The sequence below is a fragment of the Orbilia oligospora genome, assembly GCF_000225545.1.
Source record: "Orbilia oligospora ATCC 24927 unplaced genomic scaffold scaffold00076, whole genome shotgun sequence".
Lineage (NCBI taxonomy): Eukaryota > Fungi > Ascomycota > Orbiliomycetes > Orbiliales > Orbiliaceae > Orbilia > Orbilia oligospora.
Window position 1 is genome coordinate 1,320,558 of NW_011645633.1, and position 17,515 is coordinate 1,338,072.

General features: G+C 46.5%; 7 protein-coding genes across 7 annotated transcripts; 2 read left to right on the forward strand and 5 right to left on the reverse strand.

Moving 5' to 3' along the window:
- Nucleotides 1–1,403: 1,403 nt before the first annotated feature.
- On the reverse strand, nt 1,404–6,039 carry AOL_s00076g365 (uncharacterized protein; the record flags this gene model as incomplete). The annotated part of the gene is made up of 5 exons (XM_011122917.1): nt 1,404–3,576; nt 3,642–4,832; nt 4,887–5,392; nt 5,453–5,547; nt 5,871–6,039. The coding sequence occupies 5 exons, from the start codon at nt 6,037–6,039 to the stop codon at nt 1,404–1,406; spliced, it is 4,134 nt and encodes a 1,377-aa protein (XP_011121219.1).
- A 735-nt stretch (nt 6,040–6,774) lies between these two features.
- Nucleotides 6,775–7,803, reverse strand: AOL_s00076g366 (uncharacterized protein; the record flags this gene model as incomplete). The annotated part of the gene is made up of 3 exons (XM_011122918.1): nt 6,775–7,476; nt 7,577–7,688; nt 7,766–7,803. The coding sequence occupies 3 exons, from the start codon at nt 7,801–7,803 to the stop codon at nt 6,775–6,777; spliced, it is 852 nt and encodes a 283-aa protein (XP_011121220.1).
- Nucleotides 7,804–8,117: 314 nt separating this feature from the next.
- AOL_s00076g367 (uncharacterized protein) lies at nt 8,118–8,420 on the reverse strand (the record flags this gene model as incomplete). Its single annotated transcript, XM_011122919.1, has 1 exon — nt 8,118–8,420. The coding sequence occupies one exon, from the start codon at nt 8,418–8,420 to the stop codon at nt 8,118–8,120; it is 303 nt and encodes a 100-aa protein (XP_011121221.1).
- Nucleotides 8,421–8,457: 37 nt separating this feature from the next.
- AOL_s00076g368 (uncharacterized protein) lies at nt 8,458–8,936 on the forward strand (the record flags this gene model as incomplete). Its single annotated transcript, XM_011122920.1, has 2 exons — nt 8,458–8,499; nt 8,577–8,936. 2 exons carry the CDS (start codon nt 8,458–8,460, stop codon nt 8,934–8,936), a joined length of 402 nt encoding a protein of 133 aa, XP_011121222.1.
- Nucleotides 8,937–9,826: 890 nt separating this feature from the next.
- On the reverse strand, nt 9,827–12,226 carry AOL_s00076g369 (uncharacterized protein; the record flags this gene model as incomplete). The annotated part of the gene is made up of 1 exon (XM_011122921.1): nt 9,827–12,226. One exon carries the CDS (start codon nt 12,224–12,226, stop codon nt 9,827–9,829), a length of 2,400 nt encoding a protein of 799 aa, XP_011121223.1.
- Nucleotides 12,227–13,373: 1,147 nt separating this feature from the next.
- Nucleotides 13,374–15,167, reverse strand: AOL_s00076g370 (uncharacterized protein; the record flags this gene model as incomplete). The annotated part of the gene is made up of 2 exons (XM_011122922.1): nt 13,374–15,007; nt 15,104–15,167. The coding sequence occupies 2 exons, from the start codon at nt 15,165–15,167 to the stop codon at nt 13,374–13,376; spliced, it is 1,698 nt and encodes a 565-aa protein (XP_011121224.1).
- Nucleotides 15,168–16,011: 844 nt separating this feature from the next.
- AOL_s00076g371 (uncharacterized protein) lies at nt 16,012–17,190 on the forward strand (the record flags this gene model as incomplete). The annotated part of the gene is made up of 1 exon (XM_011122923.1): nt 16,012–17,190. One exon carries the CDS (start codon nt 16,012–16,014, stop codon nt 17,188–17,190), a length of 1,179 nt encoding a protein of 392 aa, XP_011121225.1.
- Nucleotides 17,191–17,515: the final 325 nt, after the last annotated feature.

Consider the following 17,515-nt stretch of genomic DNA (forward strand, 5'->3'; position numbering starts at 1 on the left):
CTTGTGCTCGGGCTTAGAACCGAGCTCGGACGTGGAATCGGGTTCAGGTCCAGGCTCGGGCTCGGGCTCAAAATTACGGACGATATCAATCGAAACGAGGGCTTTCGTCGAGTCATCGGTCCCGTCAATCCATAGATCCCTAGCACTGAGCAATGCTAGGCTTGATTCGCAGAATCCAGTTTCAAAGGCTATGGAAGGAAAGTTTGCCCCAACCGGACCAAGAAAGAAGTCGGGTTGCTGATATGAGCCTTTGTAGTCATCAACAAAATCAGTAACCTCTAATCGGTATTTCGTTAGCATATTTTATCAAAGGTACACTTGCATCAATGGCAAGTGAACGAAGGATTGTGGAAAAAAAAAGATATAAAAAAAAGAGAACGCAAGATGGCTATTAATTTTACTTGGACTCGCTTCTCGTCGAATCATTTCATTCGCCGTTGGGGGAAGCAGTTCTGCATCTTGCCAGCTTTCCCACAACCATCTGGCGAAGTTCTCTGTGCAGTCTTGGCCGCTGTAGGGCAGCTGGATATAGAGATATTTCGACAGACTGTCGTATCTAGCTCTATAAAGTCGGGTTTTATTATATTAGCTTTAAATTACTTTTGCAAATTAAGAATTAGAAAAGATATTTTGCTGGGGATATATACGTACCGAACTCCGATTCTTTCAAACTTCTCCATGCAAGCGAATCGTAGGAGCCTGATAGCTGAAAGCTTGTTCACTAAGATAAAATCGAGAAAAAGCGGGCCTCCTGCGTCAACAGCGATATCGAGAGCCTCCTTCATAGACGCGGAGCTTGTCGTCTTCCTTTCAGCGGTCATTTTTAGTTTCGTGGCGGATTTAATCTTGGTCGAGATGGTTGATGGGTTGGTGATCTGTAGATGGTGCTTGCAGCTAGCTTAGGATTGACGCGAGTATTTGAATGTTAAATAAACCAATTAGGTGCTTGTAAACAATGTTAACATCAATACAAGTCGTACCTAGGCGGCCAACCTTATAGCCAGTAGCTAGAGACGGGGTACCTCCTCAAGTACCTAGGTAACTGGATCTATAGTCCGCCCCGTCTCGTTTCTAGACCAACCGCTCGCCAACACAAATGTTTGTTGGAATTTAGCCAGTTCGTCCTGCACTCTGCATATCAGTCTCGTAACTACTACTATAGCTAAGCCTCTAAACAGATAGTTTTCGTTACGACTGCAAAGATATACCTGAATTCGAATTCAACTGATATATACACAACCTCTTCTCGACCTCACAATTATGCCCCCAATAGCTGTTTACTCAAAGATTACTTTAAGTACTTAGCCAGTAGGTACCTAGCTAGAATATTAAAAACGCCTCACGCTTCTCGATACAATCAAAAGCTAATCGATATCGACATCGAAAACCAACCAGCCAACCAATCAATCACTAGCAACAACATTGCATACATCCCGCGCATACCACACCTTCCTCTCCCCTCTAATCATATCCTCCAATAACCTCTGCTCAACTTCCAACGGCTCTCTGCTCTTCTTCGTTCCATCATCAACATCTTCTTCATCATAATCATCCCCTTTAACTTCCTCCACACATCCCAACATCTCATACTCCCCACTAGCAATAACCACCATCCCCATCTCAATAGTCCTTTCCTCACCACCCTTAATCCACCCCAAAGACTTCTGTAAAGTTCCATTAAATCCTGCTCTTCTCGTCATCTCCAGTCCCGAATTCCCAGTACTACCCCCCACGAATCTCAAACAAGGTAATATCCGACTAATCAACCTCACTTTTTTCAGTCCTCTATTCCTCACCGAAACCTTCACTTTGAAAAAGTGATCTGTTTTAACGCTCCACCTCCCCCTCCCTGTACTCTTAACCTCCGCTCCATCTCCCGCTTCCCCATCATTTTCTAGATCAACCGTAACTTCTACTTCCTCGGCCTTAACAACATCAACTCCTCTACTCACTCCCATCCTAAAGTTCCTACACTCAACAACCCCCTGCCTCTCCGTCCCAACTTCCTCCCAAGTCCCACTGATTCTCTTCAAAACCGCCTCTTTGTACCAGAACCCTTCCCTAGTAACCCTCTCCAACTCTGGTGAAACCTTCGTCAAAGAAACCACATACTGTCGCTGTGTTTTGCTCAAACTCGGTATCGGCGCCGTCGGATTCGATACATAAACCCTCTTCAGCGGTAATATTAACCGCGTCGAATGTCCCGCAGGTATAGTATCCGAAGCCGTGAAACGCATATCATCCCCTGTACCAATATCCTCCTCAGCCGGATCGAATCCCATAGAAACCCTCAAAGGATGCGGCCACGAATTTCGGATATCGATAAGGACCAATGCATAAGTGCTCGGATTATCGACATTAGACAGCCGTGTAAACAACTCCCGGACTTGTTCATTTCTCGTGGGAAACTTCGATTTGCTGAACTCTCCATTCCCATTTGATAGCTGTTGAGTCTCCGGATGCTCCGCTATCAGCGACGAGCTCACCCCGCTCCACGGTAAGAAGTCCATCCTCACGAGCTCAACCGCAGCGTTAACTGTAACCGTAACGTCCGTCTCCGTTCTTCTAGTGTACCACCCTCCACTCCCTTCGCCTTCCTTCTTTTTCCCATCTCGATCGATGAACCCATAGTCAACCACGACTTTCCCACTAGTTAATCCAGGTTTCCCAAGCACTTGAACCTTGAAAACACCAGTTCCCCCGGGTTGAATAGTCACTTTCTCCTCCGGCCGTATCCACTCAAACGCCTTTTTCTTATAGAGGATAACTTCCAATTCATAAACTTCCGCTGGTAGTCCTTGCTTCTGCGAAATCGCATTGGTAACAGGCTCGGTTGTACTATCAACAAAACTAATAGTCACAAAGTCCACAGCAACAGAGTCGCTCTCGTTCTTAACATGAACCGTAAACAGTTGTTTCTCGCCTTCGAGTACCATGATCGCATTTTGAGGAAGACTGGTATGCGTGATACTGAGTTTTGGTTGAGAGGGTATAACATTAATGGATAACTGTTTGAGATCAGGTCCAAAAGTCGGTTGGGGTATCTGACTCGCTCTGACGTTGTTGGAATTAGACGATATATGTGATTTCGGCCGAGGATGTTCGAGTTTCATTGCCCCAATGCCGACTTTCTTGATCTTATCTTCCCCATCCACAGGTACCATTCGGACATCCGGTACGATAGGGAAGAACTTCTCCTTGCAACCGTAGACTTTGATCTTGGCACCAAGGAGCTTCATCGTACCAGAACTTTGGGGGATACCAGTTATGACATAAGTATGCTGTCGATAGGAGCCAATCACTACACTCGCAGGTAAAGTCTGAAATTCGACCCCCGTAACATCCAACTCCACGGTATCAATCTGAATCTCAAAGTCAAAGGGATTTTGCAACGTTATCAAAAAGTCAACCGGTTCTGACTCAACAAGCAGCGTTTTGATTGTTGTTGATGAGAGCGAAGTGACCGTTGTGTGCTTCGAAGCAAATGGATTGTAAATAAAGGGATTTTTGGCGGCTTCAGTAACTGCGGATAGTTCGGCAGCAGCATGAGGAATAGGAGGCTTCCAAATTTGAGATCTATGATAGTTAGTTACCATTAGCAAGAGAATCACTATTCCAGGGCTAGTAGAGGCATAACATACTCTACCAGCTCAATATCTCTAAGCAAGTAATCATCCCAATATTCAGCTACACCACCCATATCCTCATCCAACCCACTCTTCCTCGCAAGTCCCACTGTTCTAGTAAAACTTTCCGCCAACTTTCCCTGCTCCCCTTTACTCAATTCCGTACCCGCAATCTCCAGAAGCTTTGTCGTATATCGCAATATGGCTTCATAATCCGGAATAGCCTCTGTAAGAAGAATACAAGACCTCAAAACTCCGACCTTCAGTGACAGCCAACCAAAGCTTCTAAAGTGATTGGCGTCAGCAAGGTTCTTTCGTAGCAATGTATTCTTCTCTTCATCCGTAGACGTTTCGATGGCTTGTGATAGAGTATCATGTGTTATCCCGTATGCAGAGCAGAGGTCATCTAGGAGACGACTGGTTCGAACAATATCTGCTTCGTCGCCGTCAAGTCCTCCTTGGCCTTCCTGAGGTTGCGGAGTCCCCGGCCGTGACGGTCCATTTCTGCTGGCTGGTCTAAATTCCTCCCCTCCCGAGGCTGTAGGATGTAATCCAGTTTCCGCGGCACCCACAACTCTGGCTTGTATCAAACTAGGCACCAAGAGCTTTAACAACTCCCTTGTTACGAGTGCCTTCTTCCTCTTGAATTCTATTTTGTCGAGTACCGATGCCATACCACCAAGAATACTCGCGGCATCAACAACCGTAAGACTCTGGAGGTTATTAGGATATGCCTTCATCACTAAAGATGCGATATCACCCCTCGAGAGATTCTTCATCTGCGGTTTCCCAAGATTGGCAGGAAGAGGTGTCCCAAGTACGATATGCCCCAACGAGTTGGCATTAAGCCCATGGCACTGCTGAGCAACAACCATCAACTTGCAGAACCGGATGATAGTCTCGGATTGTACAAGAGCTGGTGCTGGCTCGCTGTTGAATGTGCCAGCTCTGCTATAAAGACCTAAGATTGTATTTAGAAGCTCAGGCATCATTGAGAACAGCGTCTCAAGGGTCTCAGTAACGGCACCATTCAACTTCCATTTTGTTTCCGACAATGGAGTTGTCGCAGGAAACACCACAGTAGGTATCTGAAGATCAAGACCCATGTATGCCATAATCACCAAGCACACACCTATGCCTTCTAATGCCTTCCCGTGCCATAGGAAGTCGCCGCTATTCTTCGCAGCAAGAGCCCCTTCTGTGAATCTACACCATGATTAGAATTCACCGTGAAAACGGAAGTAGAAGCCCACCACTCACTCTCGAAATGCATCCGTCACAAATCCAGTCATGAGGTGTAAGTTGGCGATAGCAATATTAATCCTCGCCTTCCCTCTAGACCGTTCCTTTTCCGAAATAGTTGCATTTCCAAACCCGGTCATAGTAGTCAACCGGGATCCTACACCCAAGTTCGATAGCGCCGGATTTGGAAGCGTTCCAGGAACAGGTAAAGACATCCTGGTATTAGGCCTCGGTCGCTCATTATCACCGGATGCTGGCGCTTCAATGGTCGGAAGCGTTTGTAAATCCTTCGATAACCGTGAAAACCCAGAAAGAAGTAAACCTGTAAGGTCAGACATGACCGACTTGATCGATGCAACCGACGATTCATACTTCGAGGGTATTGGTATGGTGAGTTTAGGGTACTCGGCGACATTAGAAGATACCTCGCCATCTTCTTTCCAAAGATGAGTGTCTCTCGAGAATAGGTCGTCACCTATGGGGGTATCAAACATAACCAGCGGAAATAACAGGGCTTTTGGGTACTATCCAGCGTCAGCACGGCTATCAAGAGGCCTTACACGGGTATAGAGTCCCCAAAATACCTGGAAATTCAAATCCTGAATCCCCGCTCGAAGGTCTGCGACGGAATTTCGTTCATGATAGTCGGCGAGAGCAATGACCTGGTATCGTCGGAGACCTGCTTAGTTTAAGCGACTTCGAAAGCTCCCCGTAGAGCACGCCTCCACAATAGGTAGCACCAAGGTAAGATCTAAGAGTGCATACCATATAGGTCCTCCTATGCATCTCCAATCCATCAAGATACTCATGTTCCGTATTATAAGAAGTCGTTAACGTATATACTATCTGACCATTCGGGAATGACAGCGGCGAAAAGGTAGCTACATAAAGATCCACACTCTACCCGTCAGAACGAACAACAGTATTTCTAAACAAATGACAAATGGTACTTGTCGAACAAAAAAGGGAGGGACATGGGAAGACCCACGAGATCGGACGTACTCTTTGTCCCTCTCGAATCGAGACTGACATCTTCCAACCGAACTGTATTAACAACCTGCAATCGTTCTACAAATTCATAGAACTTGGCCCGCTTTATACGGCCGACAGGGGCGAGGAGGACCCGTATATGTGAGGGTGCGGTGAACGAAAGTGGATCTGGCGTCGGCATACTGCAGCTCCAACTGGGGTTCGGAATGGGAGGACAAGGCGCGCAACCAGCTTGGCTTCTGTTGTAACTCTTTAAGCTTAAAGGGACTGTGCTGTGTCGCGTTTATGGAATCAGGTACTCGGGAGAAGGTACAAATGTGGGTGTCGCATATCTATTCCCGGCGAGGACGTTGTTACTAAGGCGGACTCGGATTTCGGGAAGCTGATATGGGTAGTAGATACGTTAGAGGAATGGTGGTGATGCCGTCGACGGAAAGCTCTGGAACTAACTAAAGTCTAGTTGGCGAGTTCGAAGCTCGATTTAATTGATTGACTGATTGATCGATTTGCGGCGACCATGAAACGACCGCTCAACGCAAATGGACAGCGCATTGAGCTGCAGCTCCACTTGCATACATGACAAGCTATAAAACATAGACTTTGGATATTACATCTGTGACAATATCACTCCGGAGTTCATACTTAAGTAGTTATATCACAGTACCGTGGGAGTAAGATATTGCAATGCAGTCTCTCCCTAGGGAGGGGTATTAGATCCCTGTATGTACTAGCTACGATAGAAGAGACACGAAAGAACTGATCATGTGAACGTGCATATTTGATATTACCTCCTCGAGCCAGGCGGTTCATTCCATATAAATTCGCATAGCTAGCAGTAATAATAAGAAAGCATCATCTGTGCTCTCTCTATCGGCTCAAAGACCGGCCTCGACTAAGATGCCATACATATCAAACTCTACTCGGTAGTATCCATGGCACTAGTCCCCTCCCCGGGTCCAAGCAACCCCGCCAATTCATCATCGTCATCATCTGCACCCCCACCAACATCCATAGCAGTATCAAGTCTTGCTGCTCTCTGACTCCTCGTGCCGTCTTCTCCCAACAGGTCCAAGAACCTCTTGACCCTCGGTCCATCATATTGCTTCAAATCCTCACCAATTCCTACAATTGCAATACTAGTGTTCTCTGTAGTCAACTCTCTATCCTGCTGTAATGTATCCCTCAAAGCTTTAAGCCCATGCAGCACCAATTCATCCCTAGAAACATCAGGGAAGGACTCGAAGCTTCTCTCCAAATATGTTCGAGCAGACTGACTACGAGCTCCAATCGCGGCTCCGAAGTACTCCAGTATCTGTCCACTCGGCTGGAACTCCCACAGATGGGGTCCGGTCTCGTCGACACCTGCGATGAGGAGACCAACACCGTATGGACGTTTACCATAGTGCTGGGTGTTGACTTGGGCTTTGTCTGCAATGGCGTTGACGACGCGGGCAACTGGGACGGGTCGCTTGTAAAGGAGACGGGAGGCCATCGATTGCTGGCGCATAAAGTTGGATAGGACACGAGCATCAGGAGAGAGACCAGCAAGGGCCACGCCTAGATGCTTATCGATTGGAATGATCTTCTTCTGGTAGGAGCCTAGTTCTTCGGCATTTCTCTATATCCAATAGCATTCAAACCGTTAGTATATATATTCGAAATGTAATTTTCATATAATATGTCTCCACAGAGAGGGAATATAGGGAGCTAGGCGGTACCTTCAAAGCTACTAGAGCAACGTGAGTTTTCGACCTTAGACCGACAGCAGCAGAACCTTGCTTGATGGCTTCGAGAGCATATTCGACCTGGAATATCCGTCCCTGCGGGGAGCTATCATCCAATTAGCACCATAACTTCCATCAAACGCCCACAATACACTCCCAGAAGCTGCGAGATGAAGCTCTTACAATGTAACAGAATCGTTATCGTAATTATTTCGAAACATCCTGGCTTATGGGAAACGACGACAGGACAAGAGGTAAGTAAGGTTAGGAACCGCGATCCAAGCTATAGATAACCCAGTAGAAGCTCCAACAGAGGTACCGGTATATCGGAGGAGGAGGAGGGGTCAAAGAGCTGATGGTGATGCCGATGACAAGCAGCGATAATGTGGAGGGAGGAGGGAGGTGTCTACGCGGCCGTTGGAATGGGTAGCTTTGGTGGGACGTGCCTGAGCCTCTGTGTTGGAGTACTTGTGGCGGTGCACCATACTCTAGCTTAGTCAGCCCATTTGTGGCTGGTGTCTCAAGAAGAGGCGCGTCATCTCGCAACACAGCGGCTCCGGCGAACAGCCTGTCGGGAAACATACCCAGCCTCATCCTCCCTCCACATCCTCCATCGTCCGTCCTCGATCGCATTCTCATCACCATCTCTCGACGACCTCCTCACCTCCTCCAGTCGAATACCCAAGAACAGGCGACTATTATAGACTAATCCTCCGGTATATGGTTCCCTAAATATAGGCCTCGAAGTCACCTTGCCCTTTTTACCAAACCCAGCTACACCCTCGAGGCAATCTATCCATCCCACTTCGGCCTTGGAAAACCCCCCAAGGACAGACATCACTACTCCAAAAAGTCCACCACCGAACCCGCCCACCATGCCGCACGCCGGTCTAAAAACCATCATCGCTCTCTCCTTCGTATGCAATATCCTTACACAAACTCCTCTACATGCTTGATTAAAGATTAAAGAACCTAACAAATCCCCTCCTCTTAGGTCCTCGCCATAGGTTTCCTCCTCGTAATCCTCTCCTCCGCCCTTTATGGTCAATACTCCCCTCTTTTCGTAGTAGCAACCTACCTCGTAGCACCCATCCCAAATGCCATTTGTAGTCGCTATGCCTCCTCCTACAACGACGACTTCATGGACTCTGGCTCCTCCGCTTCTTCGGTTCTGGACCTTGGTCGCTTCTTAACCGGTTTCTTGGTTTTGATGGGTATGGCGCTTCCGGCTGTTCTTGCACATGCTGGGGTGATACAGTTGGGCGCTATGGTCATGAGTATCATCGGTGGTCTGTTGATTTATGGAACGATCATTGCGTTTACCATGTTCTTCCAGGAGGAGAGTGATTTTTAAAATAAATATCGAAGGAATCCTTTTTTAGAAAAACAATGGGTACCAAAGAGGTGGATGGTTAGCTTTGAACTGGAGCTTACTAGTTTACCCTGGTACATTAAATCCTGGGGGGAAGGGTCTTTCATTATCATCTACAAGGTTGCAGCGATTTAAAACGGAACAACCAAATGTGCTAGAAACGGTGGACATAACTTTCAGCACTGGATAGGGGGAATAGGGGAGAGGGAGCATTTTCGAGTAGAGGACGAGTCCGAGTCTTATTAGCTTTTCCACTATCCCTGGCGGACGAAGTCGTATGGGATAGTCTTTTGGATAATTCTGTTGTCTGTTTGGTATCTATTTCAGTTGTACATTCTATTGCCTTTTGGTTATGCCTTATGTCCTTCTCAGCACTCCTGCGCCTTTAGTCTTTGCATGATATCAGCTTTTCCTTCTTCTCCTTTCTCCCTCATTTCCGGCGTTGGCAGCTCAGAGTACTTCTTCATTCCGTATTTATATATATTTTTTATATTTTCTTTCCGGTTCTTTAAGTCTATATTTTGATATATAGCATTTCTCCGTTTAAATCGTTTAAAAGAATTCAGTGTCTGACTAGTACTTAGTACTCTGAAAAGATAAAAGGAATAGATAGTTTAGAGTGAAGTTGAATTCGAGGAGTGGCGTTATTCTATGATTGTTAAAAAAAAAGAAATCGTAACGCCGTTTCGTCTGTCGCATATACAAACCGCCGCCGGATATCTCAAAAAAAATATATAAAAAAATACAAGCGGAAAAGAGAAGAAGGAAAAGTATGTAAAAGAAATGTTCCAAAAGATGATTGTAATAAAATAAAACGCCGTCAGTGGCTTACCATATTCACTTGGTGGTTGAGAAGTAAGCGGGCAGTGCCTTTACTGAAACACCGCCAGCGTACTATTCAACTTCGTCAACATCTCCTCCCACTCCCCCTCAGGGTCACTTAACGCCGTAACAGCCCCTCCAGCTCCAATCCTCCATCTTTCCCTCTTATCCATCCCTTCTTCTCTCCTGTAATCATTCTCAGCCTTAAACTCCCGATCGAATCTATACATACTCCGAATAACCACACTGAAATCGCCTCCTCCACAGACACTCCAGTACCCAAATACACCACTATAAACCCCTCTTTCACCACAATTATCCCCTTCATCAGCGTCTCCCTCAATATCCTGTAGGATCTCCACACTCCTCTTCTTGGGCGCACCCGTCATACTCCCAGGTGGCAAACTCCTGTGAAGGACATCCATCCCCGTAAACCCTTCTTCTCTAAGATGATCCCCCATCCGTCCTTCGATCACACTAACAAGTTGAAACACTGTTTCATACTCTTCAATCCCCATCAACTTGGAGACTTTGACCCCTCCATCCTCGTCTTCTTGCCCATCCAGAACACCATGAAGATCATGTCGGATCAAATCTACGATCATGAGATTCTCGGCTCGTTCCTTAGGCGTATTCAAAATATCTTCAGCCTCCTTTCTCGTAACTGTTGTTCCATCTACCTTCGCCTTTCGGACAGTACCCTTGATAGGTCGTAGTTGGAAATTCCCATGTCTATCCCAGCTTAGGAACCTTTCAGGGCTGCTGGATACCAACGTAGTACCGGCAGCTCTGTAATACCCTGCAAAGGGGGCGGGATTCCTCTTTCGGAGATGTTTATAGATCTTCCAAGAAGAGTCTTCACCACCTTCAAAGGGTACCTCAATGCTGACTGTTGTTTGCGCCGTTAAACAGAGTTCGTATGATTCTCCCTTTGCCAGTTCTCTCTGGCAAATCCTCACATTCTCCATATACTTCTCCTTTTCTGGCTGTGTAATCCTTACATCTGAACCCGCAAAGAGTGGCTCGTTAATAGCAGTCGCGGTACTGACCCTTGCACCAGAGGAGGTAGTGGACCTAGGCAGCGTCACCACGCTATTTCCCACAATATCATTAGGTGGTGTCGTCGTAGGCGTAATGCTCATAGCAGCCAGTAGCTTAATTTTCTCAGCTATCCCTACCACCCAATCCTCATCCTGGAACTGAAAAGATTGTACCCAGACCTTCCCGCTAATATTATCCACCACGATACTTCTATGGAAGAACGTAAGGTTCACATCCGGTACCCGTTCCCTTCTATCCTTCTCGTCCCCTCTCGGGGAAGCAAGTTCGACGTCCAATGTAGATACTCCGGCCTCATAGTTGAAATAACCGATAAACCCACCCCAGAATGGACACTCCTCATCTCCTCCCGTGGTAGTATATGAACTCATACGGCCGGCGAGGTCGCCCCAGATTCCGGATGGCGAGGGATCAAGATTGAAATTCCCCTCCTTCCTACCGGATTCCCCAAAGGTCTCAGTATATATACTTTCATCACCCACCCTCCAGGTGTATGTATCCGTTATTCCCGGGATAAACACTCCAAGAATTGTATATCGTCCTGTATGCTTCGCCGAGGAATCCAGCATTACGAACTGTTGTTGCGTTCGCACCTCCAATAGCTCACAGAGTTCCACGATATCCAAACATGGGGCGTGGAAAGACTGGTAACAAAGTTGGCGATCAGATGGTACTGGTGGCATCCCTAGCAGGGTCTGTTTGTCCAATGGCACCACCCATCCCTCAGGCAGTGGCTGGCTGATACGCTCTTTCCGATTCAACCAGCGAGTTGCCATCTTCCACCAGTTCGCCACAACTTTAGCGCCATCTAGATTTGTACAACAGCTCTCTGGGTGGTATTGTACTCCCCAGAAAGGTAGCTGTTTATGTTTGACAGCCATAATAACCTCTCCGTTCTCCTCGGGTCCATCGTCTGTGACAGCAAGCACCTCCAGATTTTTCAACGCCTCTTCGGTCATCTCGGCCCGTAGTGAGTGATACCGAATAGCATCTACTTCTCCACAGTTTTGAAACAAATCATTCCCATTGTGCCGAATGATAGAGCTCTGACCATGCTTCACAACCTTCAACCGGGATATAGTAGCCCCGAACCCGAGACACAGACTCTGGAAGCCAAGGCAAACCCCAAAGACGGGTATGATTTCATCCTCGGGCAAATTATAAATCTCAGGAATGATACCGACGTCCTCATCGTTCGTCGGGGTTCCGGGCCCGGGGCCGATAACGATGGCATCAAAAGATTTCAAAAACCCTCGAAAATCTCGGTTGCTATAAGCATCGATTTTGATAGTGTGGACCTCGGCATGGGTAACGAGGCGAATAAGAGCAGCGAGATTATTCGAGAACGAGTCGTAGGCGTCGACGAGAAGGATTCGGCGAACCGGGGTCATTGTAAAAAAAAAGTCCTTGTGAAAGATATTTGCCTTAGATTATAGCGCAGATAAATATCGTCCTAGAAATATGGAAGTGATCGTCAAGAGGCCGGAAATATCCTTGGATATAAATGCTAGGAAATTCGTATGGTAACGAGGTTGTTCCGGCGAACTGAGCGAAAACGGGGAAGGGTATCGTGATAGGTCGGCTGTTGAGAGGTTAGCCCGGCATTCGTAGAAGGTATTAAGGGTCTATGGGACGCGGAAGAGGTAATTCATTCCGGATATTGACACAGACCCTCTTTGAAGATGCTCATTGACTGATGCCCATCGAAGCCTGGCTGAAGTTTGCAAGTAGGCGGTGGAGCCTGGGTAATCGGGATTGCGAAACGACGAGATACTACGACTTAGTTAAGCAAGTAAAGCAGAAATTGGCAAGGCGATAACGGTTGGGCAATAATAAAGAGACCAGTATAAAAGAGCAAAAAAGATAATGATCTTATTTTATTAAAAATTAGAAGTTATAAAAATGCTATTGCTAGAGGAATCGGAAGCGTAGAAGCCGTTGCAGTTCAGGTGCAAATTAATGTTGATGCTCGGTTCGGCCTAGTCCGCGGTGTGTTGCAGCAAAGAATTTTTGATGTCCAATGAGGCAGAACACGGACGAAAAGAAGGTTCGAACTGGCTCGATGCGTCCGGACTGACTGGCCCCTGAACGCTGAGACTAACTCGTTGGAGGGCCTTGTGGTCCGGCAGGCAACGGCTATCTAACGTAAAGAAGTGAGCGCAAGGAATTCTGAGATGAGGCAGGTGGGATTCTGTCGGCTACGGCTGGTAAAATATAGCTAGGCAGGAATACTAGTATGCTCCACCCAAAGTTAGTTCTTGTGCACCCGAATATAAATTACCATGCTGACTTCTCTAGTACGTAGTAACTAGCAGATAAATAAGCTTATAAGGATTCGCAAACGAGGTATTGGAACACCTACAGATTATTCTAGATAGTATGCATATAGACAGTAAGCGATGGGGTGTCGAAACGGGCTTCCGTCTTCATAACCGTCTCCATAAAGCGGCCCTCCTGTACATGGTACCGTCGTGGCGAGCCCCTGGCGGTGACTAGTCTAGTTCAGTAGACTTCTGAGCTCACCTAGTTCAGCTATTATCAATCATCGGAGACTAGACCATCCCCCAACAGGCTCTCCCCAAGAAAGCTGCCACCCAGTATGCTGTCCTCTCCAACGAGCGTATCATCGCGGCTAATCGCTCCGCTGAGAATGACGCTCATCCTCCCGACCCTGGACTTTCTGAACGGGTTTTCTTCCTCCTTGTCTTTGAAGTCGTCTTCCTCTCTATCACTGCTCCCATGCACTACCCCGGACCCGCCAACGAATGCCTTCATAAGGTACTCGGTTGTTTCTTTCAATCTGGAAATCCCAATTATTTCCGAATTCCATGATTTCCTCATAGCACATGTCAGTGACCGCAATGTGGTGTGGAATACTAGTTTATATTCCTCTTCTTCGCTTTCCATTTTCACTTCACCAGCTCTTGCACGCGTAAATCCGTAAAGTCGCATGGATGCCAATATAAGTTTCTGTGCAGCTACTTTGTTCCGTTCAGCAAATTTGTTCGTAGTAGGTACAGCAGCCGTACTGCCCCCAAGATTTGCACTGTTGTTATTATTAATACTAGCTCCTGATCCTGGTCTGGTTTCGGGAGTCTGGTTTCGTGTTCGTGATCCAGCAAATGTTTCGGCCCTTCGTAAAGCAGAGTAATCCCCGCTGGAGCGTACGGGTTTAACAGAGGACTCTCGACGTGACGGATCTGGTCGCTCAGCAGCTTCTCGTAGTCGTGCCTGAAACACCGACGTGCTCCTCTCTCTTTTATACCTTGTGTCCTCATTGATAGTTTTCCTAAAGTCGACTGAAGTGACGGGTTGACTTGAAGCAGCTGGGCCAACCGATCGCGAAAATAATCTACTCTTCTGCGAATCCCCATTTCCTATACTGGCATTGTTCTCGTTGCTGTCCTCTTGAAGAGATGCAATACTATCACTTCTCTTATGCCAGCAGCGACGAAGGCCAGGCGGTAGGGTGGCATAATACGCTTGTTTCTTGTCGTATTCCGTAAATACGGCGTGGAATTTGCGTTTGCGACCAATGATTGGAGCTAGAAACCTTGCTTTTCCGGGTTCAAGCGATTCGGACTTGACGGAAGTTTGGAGTTTTTTCTCCTTAAGAAGGCGAGAGGAGAGTGGAAGAGCGTATACAGATAGTGACGGAGGTCCTGTAGGTGGGACGGGTGCTATCTGCGAATCGGAATTGCTAGATTGGGTGGTTTCGGAGGGTAGCACATCGGAAGATAATGTGCCATAGAGTACAAGTTCAGTGATTATAGGCTTTTCGATTTCCTCAGGTGCGGTTTCGTAGGTAACTCTGACGACGAGCGCCTTATTTGTTGATTCATATTCGGTAGCTTCCGACGCATCATTGTCGTCTTCTCCGTGTTCTCCATCATCCCCTTGCCCTTCTGCTTCCCCTTCTTCCCTATCTTCAGACTCGGATGAACGTTTCTGACTAGTTTGTTGAACGAATATGTTCATCAAGAAGTTTGCCGTCCCCTCGTTCTCAGTTTGAACATCGAAACTTGGTCCACAAGACAGCCATAACGGCACCCTAGAAGCTTCAACAACAGCTTGGACTCGTAATTCGGCACCATTGAATATAGTGCCATCAGTTTCAGGTTTGGGATTATAAGCGTTCCCAGCATCTGGGGTGCTCGAAAGGAATTCGATGCCTAAAAGTGCAGGTGTCGGATCATGGTCAGCTTCGATTTCGGTTTCGGTTTCGGCCGACAGTTACACAAAAAAAAAGGCGAACAAGGTTGGCATACTTTCAAGAGAAGGCTGAGGAAGACCATCAGGCAGGGAGATGGACCCCTTCCACAGAGAGGCCATATCGATCAGATAGGATAAGTTATCGTGGTATCATTATTCGTAAGGAGGTTCGTAGAAGCTAGGTGAGGTTTTGATTAGGTCGTGAGATGGAATGTTGACATTTTTCGAGGGGATAATATTAAGAGCGACCAGTTCGAGTCGCGAGTCGCTGCAGCTGGCTTAATTGGTTGTTTTGGTGGCTTTGTTTGGAACTGAGTTGGAATATACCACGCTAATGCAACGCATGCGCTGATTGAACGAGGTGTCAACGCTCTGCATTTTCACGACACATGTCCATGTACAGTACTAGTACTCACTTCATAATAAGTACTTGGTATATACTTACATGTAGCCCGTAACTCTGTAATAGATTCAGACAAATACATTATTGATTCCGTAAGTCTATTTTGGCTCCTATTTTATCTTGTCTTGCTTCGTCCAGGAATTCTAATATCTAAATCGCCATTATTAGGGAACCATCGAAGCTTTAACAAACATGAGCCTAAGATTGATAAAAACTAATACGGATACACATGGCTTCCGACAATACATCATCCCAGGGCATAATACTTCTAAATTCTGAATTGTTCAGTTAATCCTGTTTTTCAACATACATGTATCCGTTAAAACTACCTGATGCCCTTCTTCTTCTCAGCTTAGTCCCTCAATTAATATGGTGCCTACCCAAGTATCTTGCACAAGACTACCCAGGTGTAAGGTATACGAGACCAGTGCTAGTGTTGAGACAAAGAAAGAAACGAAAATTCCAACACCAGGCCTGCGTTGTCTACATATAAAATAAACTATATCAAAATTCTTCGAGCATCACTAGCCGGTCCACCGACGGACTTCAAACCCTCCTACCATGCTCCCGCGGTCAATCCTCCGCACCCGCCCACATCTGCCCCAAAGATGTAGCGCCCTAACAAGTAACCTCCCAGCCAACCGGGCCCCTCTCAATCACATCCAAAGCATCCGCCTAGCAACTACAAAATTTAAACCCAGATCAAGACCCTCACCTCTATCACCACCTCCACCTCCACCTCCACCACGAGCCCGGCCATTCTACACCACACCATTCTTCACAATCCCCACCGCCTTCATCCTCGGTTACATAACCTACACCTACACCACAACCCCCACGATTCCCTATCCAATAAACCCCTACAGCTTCACTCCTCACGTAATAACCTCCACCACGCCACTCTCACCAACTTCATCTTTAATAACATTATCTCCAAAACACCATTCAACTCCACCACCTTCCTTCTGGTCCATAATAAACTCCGAAGGACTTTGGTCCGTACAGATCAAACAACCACAACTTCAGATACAACGGGAGTATACACCGTTACCTGAAACATCATCATTACTGTCATCGAATGGTAATGGTAGTGGGAAAAGAGATAGGAATCTTGATAATAAGATCACAATATTCGTACGTGCTGTTGATGGTGGCGAGGTTTCTCCATACCTGCTGTCGAGAAAACCTGGCGATGTAGTCGAAGTTCGTGGGCCGGTTATTACTTATACTTTTAAACCCGAGGAAACCGTCAAAGGAGAGGAGGATATCAGAAATGTGGTATTCATAGCCGGTGGGACAGGAGTATCGCCTGCTATACAATTAACGGCACACTTATTTTCACGATATACAGAAGATGGGATAAAACGTCGGGTAAAGATTCTGTTTGCTTCTAGAACGGCTAGCGAGAAAGTCCTACCGCAGATACAGGAGCTACAGAAACTAGGGGATATCGAGAGAGCTGGGATTAAGGTTGATGTCGAGTACTTTTATGATGATAAGGATAGTTTTATAACTAAACCTGATATCGAGGCTGCGGTTGCTGGGTTGGAAATGGGGAGTGGTAGGGGAAGTGGAAGAGATGTCATCATGGTATCTGGACCTGAAGGGTTTGTGAACCACTATGCTGGGAAGAAAGGATGGAAAGATGGATTAGAGACACAAGGTGTCCTTGGTGGAGTTGTAGGAGAGATATTAAAGAGTAGGAAACAAGGCGGAAAGATTGAGGTTATGAAGCTATAACCACCTTGCCGATACTTCGAAACCATAATGGATAATATAATAATGACTTAAGTACCTAGGCCTAGGTATATATAAGTATATGTACACATGTGAAGGCACTTAACTCCATTTACAGAGAAGCCATTGGATTATATTTCAAGGGAAAAGTTATGATCCAAAACCAGATAATGACATTCTAAAAAGTACGCTGTTCTAGTATCAGGACGCCGAAGGTATGCCGATAGCAAAGCGAAAAAGAAACAAAGATAGGGAAACAAAGAAATACTAGACAGCAGCACCAAAAACGCCACAGTCTGAACGAATGCATGGGAATCAATTTATACAG